Here is a 10,541-nt window from a genome sequence, read left to right on the forward strand (position 1 = left end):
CAGGGTCTGAACTAAGACCTAGAAAAAGAGAAGGAGAATGTGAAGGAACACTAGAAGAAAATGTTACTCTTGTGGAAATCTGGGATATGTGCACCAATAAAAATATTTTTCTAAACATGTCCCTGAATGACCAGGGAAGTTAATGGATGAGGTAGTGTGTTTGGCTACAGTGGTCAAGAAGAGGAAAGGGTTAAGGAAGAGGGATGTTAAAGGAAAGAGGAATCAAGTGTATTTGTGGCTGTGCTGAGAGAAGCCTTTGAAGTAAGCAGGGGGAGAGGACTGATGGGGACCAGAGCAACCTCTCCCAGCAGAACCTCTGGTTAAAGCAAAGCTGGGAGATGAGGAAACACAATTTTTAGTCAACACTGGGGCTACGTATTCAGTCTTAAATACACTAGAAGGAAATTTAAGTAACAAAAGCATAAATGTCATTGGTGCGACAGGGACTCGTGAGACCTGGCCATTTTTCAAATCCCTGAAATTTAAACTTGGAAAACAATGGGTTACTCACCAGTTTTTATATTTGCCAAATTCTCTGAAAACTTTACTGGGTAGAGATTTACTTGAAAAGGTAGAAGCTGAAATCAGATTCAAGGATGGGGAAGTTGAAATTTTAATCCCAGAATCTAAATATGTTGAAGCCATAGCCTTGTTGTTACAGGATACAAACCCCAAAAGGGACAAGATACCTTGAGAAATAGAAGATGCAGCGATCCCCATCGTTTGGGCAGGAGAAGTTCCAAGAAGGTCTAAGAGAGCATAACCAGTAAGAATTGATCTAAATCTAGGATCGTCACCTAAGAAGAATTAAACAATACCCTTTAAAATTAGAAGCGAGAACTGGCTTGGTACCAATAGTTCAAAAATTCTGAAAATATAAGTTGCTAACAGAATGTGAGTCAAAATATAATACACCTATCTCACCAGTAAAGAAAGCTAACGGAAAAGATTACCGTTTAGTCCAGGATCTTAGAGCAATAAATCAGAGAGTACAAGATATACATCCAGTTGCTGCAAACCTGTGTACGTTACTAACTACCGCCACCAGTGAACAAAGCTTTTTGCTTTTGAGTGGGAAAATCCTGAACCAGGGTGAAAGACACAATATACTTGGACAGTTCTACCACAAGGCTTCAAGAATAGCCCAACTATTTTTGGAAATCAGCTGGTGAATGAATTAGAGATTTGGAGAAAAGACAATGGACGGGGAACTGTATTACAATATGTAGATGACATCTTAATTGCAGCGGGATCTCGGGAAATTACTGTGTGTGTACCACATACGGTAGTCACAGTTTCGGAACAAAAAGGGGGGCATTGGTTGTCCCTCAGCCGTACACTGAAATACCAAGTAGTACTACTAGAACAAGATGACATCGATCTCAAGACCACTTCAGTTACAAATCCTGCAGTGTTCCTCTCCACTGATTGAGCGGAGAGTTCACCAGAACACAATTGCTTACAAACTGTAGAGGAAATATATGCTAGCCGTCCGGATCTTAAAGAGGTTCTGTTAGAAAATCCAGACTGGGAGTTATATACTGACGGCGGTGGTTTTGTTCACGATGGGAAGAGACTGTCAGGATACGCTGTGATGACCTTAGATGGCATAGTAGAGGCACGAGCCTTATCTCCCAAAACATCAGCCCGAAAGGCAGAACTAATAGCCTTAACTCAAGCATTGAACTGAGTGAAGGGAGAAAGGTTAATATCTGGACAGAGTCTAAGTATGCTTTTGGAGTTGTACATGCCCATGGAGCCATCTGGAAAGAGAGAGGACTACTATCAGCACAAGGAACTGAAATCAAGCATGCTGCACAAATTCAAGAACTATTACAGAGCATTCAAAAGCCGACGGCAGTAGCAATAATGCATTGCAAAGCCCACCAAACAGGAAAAAACCCACCAGAAATAGGTAACCAATTGGCACACGAAGCTGCCAAAGAGGCTGCAGAAACAGGCATCATGGCATTATTACCAGAAAAAGAAATAACTTTACCAGAAACACCACCTACATATGATAGTAAAGATGCTAGCTTAATAAAGGCCTTACAGGCACAAGAACAAACAGATGGGTGGGCTGTCACGCCCACAGGGCAAATAATAATCCCACCCTCATTAATGAGAGAAATTGCTAAACCAGAACATTGCTAAATAAAGAACATTGGGGAACTGAAAATTTAGTAAAACATCTTCAAAAGATAGTTATAAGCCGAGCGATGACAGAAATTATCCGATCTATCATGGGAAAATGTGAAATTTGTTGTAAAAATAACCCAAATACCAGTAATAAATTAATATTGGGGGTTACAAAAGGAGGAAATTCCCCAGGAGACTATTGGCAAATGGATTTTACAGAACTGCCTAGAAAAGGGGGATATGGATACATTCTTCTTCTAGTTGATACTTTTACTGGATGGCCAGAAGCTTTTCCCTGTCACAGAAATTAAGCTAGAGAAGTAACTAAAATCTTGTTGAAAGAAATTATCCCAAGGTTCATGTGGTCCTCTGCCTGAGGACATTCCTAAAGGGATACATTTTGTTGCTGAAGTTATAAAACAGTTGAGTAAAAACTTAGCCATAACATGAGATCTCCATACCCCTTATAGGCCACAATGAAGTGGAAAAGTAGAAAGAATGAACCATACACTTACATTGCAGATCGGGAAAATATGTCAGGAAGCATCAATGACTTGGATACAAGCGCTACCTTGAGCGCTGTTAAGAATTGGAATACAACCTCGTGGTAAAACCAGCTTGAGCCCTTGCAACTTACTTTCTGGAAGGCCTTACCAGGCCCCACATATACCAGGAACAATTCACATTAAAGGGGAAATGGACTTTAATTACTTAATGTCCTTGGGAAAGACTGTACAGGAATTGCACAAGTACGTGACGACAAGCAGGCCCTTGGAACTGGATACACCAGCCCATCCATTTCAACCTGGAAACTTGGTCTACATCAAGTCGTGGAATTTGGAGCAGCTAACTGAGAAGTGGAAGGGGCCATTCCAGGTGTTCCTGACTACTCATACAGCTGTCAAGGTCCAAGGGAAAGGCCCGTGGATTCATTATTCCAAGATTAAAAGGGCTCCAACCTCATGGACAGTTGAACAAGAGTCTCCCCTTAAACTGAAATTGATAAAGTTACGACTGATTTTTATGATTTGTTTGTAACAATTACGGTAGCAATGAGTCAAGTGTGCCAGATACCATCTTGGGATCGGAACCTCCATTTAATCTTAACACAGAATATAGCTCGAATATTCCGCAAAAGTGATTGTTGGATTTCTACCCAAATGCCAGCCTCTGGACAAAGCTAAGTCCTACCCTTGATAGGGGTGCCACTGCCAATAAATGTATCATTATTTAACAATCCACAATATGGTAAAGGACATCCAGACAATGCATGGTGGCCAGGTCTCTCTGGGAAAAGACAAGAAGGAAGGTTACAAGTTACCATCACAAAAGATAACCTATAAAAGATAAGCCCTTCCCTGCAGCCCAGGCACCCCAGGCCCCACCAGCAGGTATGGCACCCCAGTCTGCTCTGGCACCTTCGCCATCCCCATCACACCCGTTCCCCCGGCACTTTTCGCATGGGGGTTCAGCAAGCCCCGGTGAGCATCCCCCCAGGGCCGAGTCACCACCAGCGGGGCAGGCAACGGTGGGCGGGACGCGGACTACTCCCCTCTCCCCTTCCCCAGGGGGAGCAGCCCTTTGGTGGGGAAGCCAGGACAGACAGGTCCCTGCAGGACTCACGGGCACGGCCCCACGCAGAAAGCAGCACAGAGCCCCTGCGACAACGACAGACCTTGGGGGCCGGGGGGGACGTGGGCACACACAACAGCAAGGGCTGCAAGGCCTTCGTCTTGAACACCACCAGCGTCCCCTCCAGCGGGGCCGGGGCTCGGTGCAAAGCCCTTCAAAGCCTCAAGACCGTCACGGCCTTCCTCGGGTCCCACTGACCTCAGCCCCGGAGAGCCCAGCTTTGCCTCACTGACACAGCAAAATAACCCCAAATCACCCCAAGAATGGCGAGGGAGGGAGCTGCAGGCCAGGCAGGGACCCTCCTCCCCTTCTCTGGCTGCACCTTGGGCAGCCACAAGACCGGGAAGTGGCGGGGGGAGCGGAAATCAGAAGGAAAAAAACCCCAACCAACCCCCCAAAAAACCCCAAATCACTGCACTGGCCAGAAAGTGCCTGGAAACTTCATCCCTCTTTATTGCCCATTTCCCAAGTGAGCTCCACGACCTGGGAGCAACGCAGCCAACGGCATCTTTGAGAACCAGACTCACAACCTGCTGCAGCTGACCCTGCTTGAGCAGCCGAGGTGGGCTGGATGATCTCTAGAGGTCCCTTTCAGCATCCATTCTGTGCTGCTGTGACTCTGTCTCCGTCGTGGTTTAACCCCAGCCAGCAACTAAGCACCACGCAGCCGCTCACTCACTCCCCCCCCTCCAGTGGGATGGGGGAGAAAATCGGGAAAAAGAAGTAAAACTCCTGGGTTGAGATAAGAACGGTTTAATAGAACAGAAAAGGAGAAACTAATAATGATAATGATAACACTACTAAAATGACAACAGCAATAATAAAAGGATTGGAATGTACAAATGATGCGCAGTGCAATTGCTCACCACCCGCCCATCGACACCCAGCTAGTCCCCGAGCAGCGATTTCCCGCCCCCCACTCCCCAGTTCCTATAGTAGATGGGACGTCGCATGGTATGGAATACCCTGTTGGCCAGTTTGGGTCAGCTGCCCTGGCTGTGTCCTGTGCCTACTTCTTGTGCCCTGGCTGGGCAGGAGAAGCTGAAAAATCCTTGACTTTAGTCTAAACGCTACTTAGCAACAACTGCAAACATCAGTGTTATCAAGGTTCTTTGCAAACTGAACTCAAAACATAGCACTGTACCAGCTACTAGGAAGACAGTGAACTCTATCCCAGCTGAAACCAGGACACTTTTAACCACTTAACATTCCCTGAGAAATTCCCCAAGAGCTCAAGAAGAAAGAGCAGAAAGACAGGAGACAGGTGAAAGCCTAGAGCGCCAGCTAGACGGAATGAAAGACCCTCTTCCTTCTCTGAAGCTTCAGCAAGGCTTCCTTCACCTGCTTGTTCCTCCGACTGTAAATGACGGGCTTCAAACTGGGGCTGACGAGAGTGTAGAAAAGGGAAAGAACTGTCTCCCTCCCAGAGGACTTACCGCTCCCGGGACCCGCGTACATGAAGATGGCGTTTCCATAAAAGACACCCACCACGGTCGGGTGAGAGCCACATGTGGACAAGGTTTCGTGCCATCCTGGCACAGAGCGGATGCGCAGATCGGTGGCCGGGATGTCCAGGGAGGAAATCAGGATTAAGGCTAAAGGGAAGAGGAAGAAGCACACACAAACAGCAAAGATCAGGACTTTATTGGCAGGAGCGGCAGTGCAGGCCAGCTTTAAGACAGCAAGAATTTCACAGGAGAAGTGGACAGCCTCGCAGGGGCCACAGAAAGGCAGGTGTAAAGCCAGAGAGGCTTGCAGTGTACCAAATACGAACGCCAAAGCCCACAAAACTGTGGCAAGGGTGAGGCGCAGCCTCCAGATCATGATGAGGGCATAGCAGAGGGGACGGCAGATTGCCACGTAGCGAACATGAGACATCACGGCCAGCAGCACGCACGCTGTAAGTGCAAAGATTAAATAAAGATGGATCTGTGCCCCACACCCAGCAACGGAGAGGGTTCTGCCTTGTCCAAGGAGGCTCCTTAGCATACGGGGACATTGCTGGAGGCGTAGCAGATGTCCGCGATGGAGAGGTGGCAGAGGAAGAAGTACCTGGGGCTGTGGAGGCGGTAGTCCAGGCAGATACGCAGAAAGACAAGTGTGTTTCCCATCCGAGTGGCAGAGCAGAGGGCAGAGAAAAGGCCAAAGAGGCAGCGCTGCAGGGCTGGGGTGCTGCAGAACCCCAGGAAGACGAATTCTGTGACAGTCTTTTCATTCTGCACGCTGTGCTGGAGGTGAGGCAGCACAAACTGCGACCACGGAGATCTGGAAGCGAAGGAGCAAGGAAAAGGAAAGAAAAAGGAGAGTTTTCCTAAGAATGTTGTGTCCTTTACTCTTTACGCTGCAGCTCCCTTCTCCCTGTTTTTCCCTCTGACTCCAGTGAAAGGTGCGTACTACCCTCCCCACGCTGAGCGACGTACATCTGAATTGCAAGCTCCAATCTCCCTGCAAACTTTGAGCAGTTTGACCAATCTCGCACAACTTTGCTGCCTAGCTTGCCCTTGAAGTCTTTCTTTTCCTGGGTTGGTTTTGGTTTTTTTTTGCAGGGGGTGGGGAGGGGCAGGGTGTGGTGTCGCTGTTGGAGAAGATAAGATGATGAAGATTGCAGGTGTCGATTAAGGTGAAGCCAGAACAACTTCAAAGCAGCCGTTTTAAATTAAGTCCATATTAAAAGGAATGCACAGTTGACAGAATAATTCCAGTTTTACCATTAAACCAACCAGCATTTCCAAGCCACTGCTGTGTCCTCTTTACCTTGGTGAAATGCATTCCTATTGAATCCTGCAGTTGCTTGAGCCAACTCCCCTATCCCAGCAGGGAGGCTACTGCAGGTCCAGGAAGGTCAGGCAGAACATCACCTTGGTTCCTGCTGTGCAGCTGCTCGCCGTTACCAGTTTCGCAGGGTGCTGGTCAAGGTCCCTGGGCATCCCCTGGCACTTGTCTCCACGCAGCTCTCTGGTCTCCAAGATCTTCCGCCACTTCCAGGATACTTCCTCCAGCCAGGATCTTCACCTTTTCCTTCCTGGGTCCCCTCCTTCTCTTCAAGATCCCTTCTTCTTTCTGGGAACCCTTCTTTTTGCCACCACCTCTTCTTTCTGGAACCCCACGCCCCCAGTGTTCCCAATCTAAGTTGTCTATGGGAGCAGTACAATGCCTGATCAGCCTCCGAATTAAGGCTTCTCTCTCCTAGCTCGTTATTAACTGTAGGATTCGGGACATGCCACTTTTGCTTATTCCAGGTGTTACCCAAATTTACAACCAGCCCACGCTGGCTGCGTGTAGCGAGAAGCAGGCTTCTGCTTGACAGCTCAGAATCCAGTTTCAGACATTCACATGCACAGACCTTGCCACACACGTGCACCCAGTCACGTCTCGCCTGGTAACCTTCACAGTTTGAGCCAGTTTTTTGTCTACAGCCGGGCTTCAGAGGCAGGGCATGGCCACAGAAGCGCATTCCCCCCGTCAGTCTGTGAGGTGAGCAAGGGAGAGTCAATACTTGCCTGGTGAGCCTCATACCCAGACAAGCTGGGCGATCCCTCTCCTGCGACAGCCCTGGGAAAAGCCACAGCAGGGTGCTCCCTTGCCTCTGCCTAGGTCCCTGGGGTTCCCCTGCCTGCCATTGCTCCTTTGTCCTCCTCTGTGTTTGTGGAGATGAACCTTTAACCACACAACCTAACACCTACAACATCGGGAAAAAGAGAGGCTGCAGAGGGTCCAGCGGGGAAGGTCGCCGATGTCAAATGCTCTTTGTGAGAGGCAGCACACCCAGCTCACCTCCTTGCTCCTGAGCTGCTCTATCGGAAGCACTGCGTGCAGGACGCTCTGTTCAACAGGCTGTGTCTGTATCTGACTGCCTTGTCCTCGCTACAGCACCGTGTGCTGGGGGAATGCCACGGAGAGCAAGGAGGACGCTCTTTCCCCAGGAGCAACGGAGGGTGCTCAGCTGAGTGCTGCTGCAGGGGCCACAGTGGGGCAGGCAGGCAGGGAGGGGAAGGCAGGAACGAGGGAGCTGGGAGTCACCGGCCAGTCTGGGAGATGCCCCCCGAGAGGCTCGAGAACCCTGGAAGCACAGGACGAGCTTAGAGGAGGTTCAACGTGAGGCCCTGTGGTTAACCATCCCCTCCAGATCTGGATCTTCTCTGGTTCCCAAGTTACCGTGCAGTTTAACAGCCTGCTGCAGAGATCCTGACTGGGAGATCACTGTACCTCCAGGAGTTGGGGATCCACCTAACAGTTCACCGGAGCGGGTGCAGGTCTGTGCTGCACCGTACGTACGGCGTGGCCTTCAGGCTGTGTCCCTACACATGGCCCTTGGCCGCAGGATAAACGGAGCTGGTTGACTGTGACAGAGGAGCCTCCAGGCAGCTCCTGCTTGGTACCAGCGATTACGCCACCTGCGCGGCCCTGCCGTTATCTAAAGTGCAGCAAGAAGTCCGCGCGTGAACATCCTTTACGCATAGAGTTGTTTTCTTCTAAGAAAAGTTGTATAACACCGTGAATGACCAAAAGGAGGAACTTCTCCACAGGCAGGATCTGTACAGTGTGCCAAGGGAAAATCCATCTGGGGTCTGCCCAATGCTGCATGAACGCAGGGTCCCCAGCATCTGAAGGGACCTAAGATTTACTTGCTACCGAGATGCCTCTTCTTGCTGCCTGTATGCCTTCTTCCTGGCTACGTTGCCTCCCAAGATCTTGCCCACCCCCAGCCTACTGGGGAGGGGGGGAATGTTAGAGAGACAGCCTTGATGCTGTGCCAGCACTGCTCAGCCATGGCCAAAACACTGCTGTGTTATCAACAGCTTTCTAGCTACCAGTACAGAGCACAGCACTACGAGGGCTGCTATGGGGTAAAAGAACTCCAACTCAGCCAGACCCAATACAGAAGGAAAGTGGAGGAACAACAGAGGGGGCAGCCCAGGGACACAGAGCCCCCCCCAGGTCTCATCTGGCCGCTCCTGTGACCATACGGTGTACTCAAAATCAAATACCTGAAGTGCTCCCTTAGATGCAGTGTACAGCCAGGGGACAAGAAGGTGGCAGTTCTGCATTTTGCAGCTCCCAGGCTGATGGCAGAGCCAAAGCAAAAAAACCAAAACCAAAACCAAACCAAGCAAGAGAGGTAAAACTGAAGCGCAGGGAGCAAATGCTTCTCTTTCACCTTAGGCCAACTGCTCGGACGCTCTCTATGCTGCCCTGCCACAGAGGGCATCCCTCTCGTACCAGTAAGAGACAGAAGAGTGAATTAAAGCCAGGACCCCAAACCAGACCAAAAACCCGGTCGTGATGAAGAAGAAAGTGGAGAATGCATCAAATATAACAGAAAATTATTTTGGACATTCCCAGTTTACATTTGGAAAAAAGAGGAAAAAAAAAAAAGCGGAGGAATTAGGTATTAAAAGAAGAGCACTGAATGATAAAGCAGTAGCAGTCCCTCTACCACTACAAACCCACACCCCCACACGCACACGTACGCACACAGACTTAACACCACCAAACTCCCATTGACTGTGACGTTCACCTCAGCTTGCTGGTCTAGAGATACTGAATGCCTGAAGCACACCAAGGATAACTGAAAACATCTGCATGGCTTTAATGGGAATCCTCCAACTGAAACAAAGCGCTTTCTCCCTCTGTCTGCGTTGGCACATCCCCGAGTCACGCTCTCGCTCCTCTCCTTCCAAGTCAAGATTCCTAAACGTGAAAAGCGGGAGTGGGGAAAGGCAAAGGGAAGAGAAAAAGAGGGAGAGCATCATCAGTGGAAGACCTGCCAGCTGCTGCTGATTCAGCCCTGTTTGGGGGACCACCCCAGCAGAGAGGAGCTGGTTTGCATGCCACGGTCCTCACTGCCTGTTCCCAGGGACAGGCTGTTTGCTCAGCCTTGCCGGCCAAAGCGTGGGAAAAGCGTAGGCGTGCACCGTCGCTTGCAGAGGAGCACGGACACGTTCGTGTGCAATCCTTTACCTTTTTCCTCCCTGGATTCAAAGGGTTTCTGTCTTCAAAGTGAGAGCCTTCCATACAGTCGTTTGTGACATTTCATCCAGGATAATAATCTCAGAAGGATCAGTCCTGCAATAAATATTTTACACAGCAATCCGTGATTATGGGAACTGATGCCACCAAGGGCATTAGCATCAGCAAGAGGAACAGCGGAGCCCTGAGAATCAAAGCTGCGCATAAGCATGGGAGGTTTTGCTGGATGAGGAGTTTTGGGAGGCAAGCTGGGGAGCTGCAGAGCAACAGCTCTGTGCAAAGGCTCTTGCTGGGGTTTAGCCCTGGTCCGGGTTCCTAAGCCACTGCTGGTACAGATCACGCCTGCAACTCCTCATGTGTAAGTATGAGGAACTCCAGCTACCGTAAAGGCGCTGATGATGCAAGGTTTGGGGGTCAAACGCGAGTGCTGCAGCCACTCTGCTTGGGGTCAGAGCCCTGCGATCACCTCCTGCAGCCCTGCCCCCGAATTTGATTTTCCCACCAAGCTGCCTGCTGGTTTCTGTGGGATGCCCCACAAAGAGGCAAGTGGAGAAAACTCTGCCAAACCCCTTCAAGCTAATCTTGCCGGGGGTCCTGGCGCTTGGTGGGGCTTTACCTGTCACTGCCTTGCTTTGGGATATCCATGTCACTGGTCTTCCCCACGTTCAGCTGAACTGAACTTGCAGCAGCAGCAGCTTCCATCGCCCTCCTGGACTCCTGAGGTAAAAAAGGGACAAATCACGTTCTCTGTCTTTGGTCAAAGTGGAGATAAGCTGAATGCCCAGCACAAACTTAGCAGT

The 10,541-nt window shown here is 49.6% G+C and overlaps 1 protein-coding gene across 1 annotated transcript; it reads right to left on the reverse strand.

Annotated features, from left to right (window-relative positions):
• Window positions 1-4,945: 4,945 nt before the first annotated feature.
• Window positions 4,946-5,882, reverse strand: LOC142028057 (olfactory receptor 2A2-like). Its single transcript, XM_075022164.1, is given in 2 exon segments — window positions 4,946-5,762; window positions 5,765-5,882. Coding segments are annotated over 2 exon segments (825 nt in total). The 3' UTR covers window positions 4,946-5,055.
• Between the last annotated feature and the right edge of the window lie 4,659 nt (window positions 5,883-10,541).

The sequence above is a fragment of the Buteo buteo genome, unplaced genomic scaffold (assembly GCF_964188355.1).
Source record: "Buteo buteo unplaced genomic scaffold, bButBut1.hap1.1 HAP1_SCAFFOLD_130, whole genome shotgun sequence".
Taxonomy (NCBI): domain Eukaryota; kingdom Metazoa; phylum Chordata; class Aves; order Accipitriformes; family Accipitridae; genus Buteo; species Buteo buteo.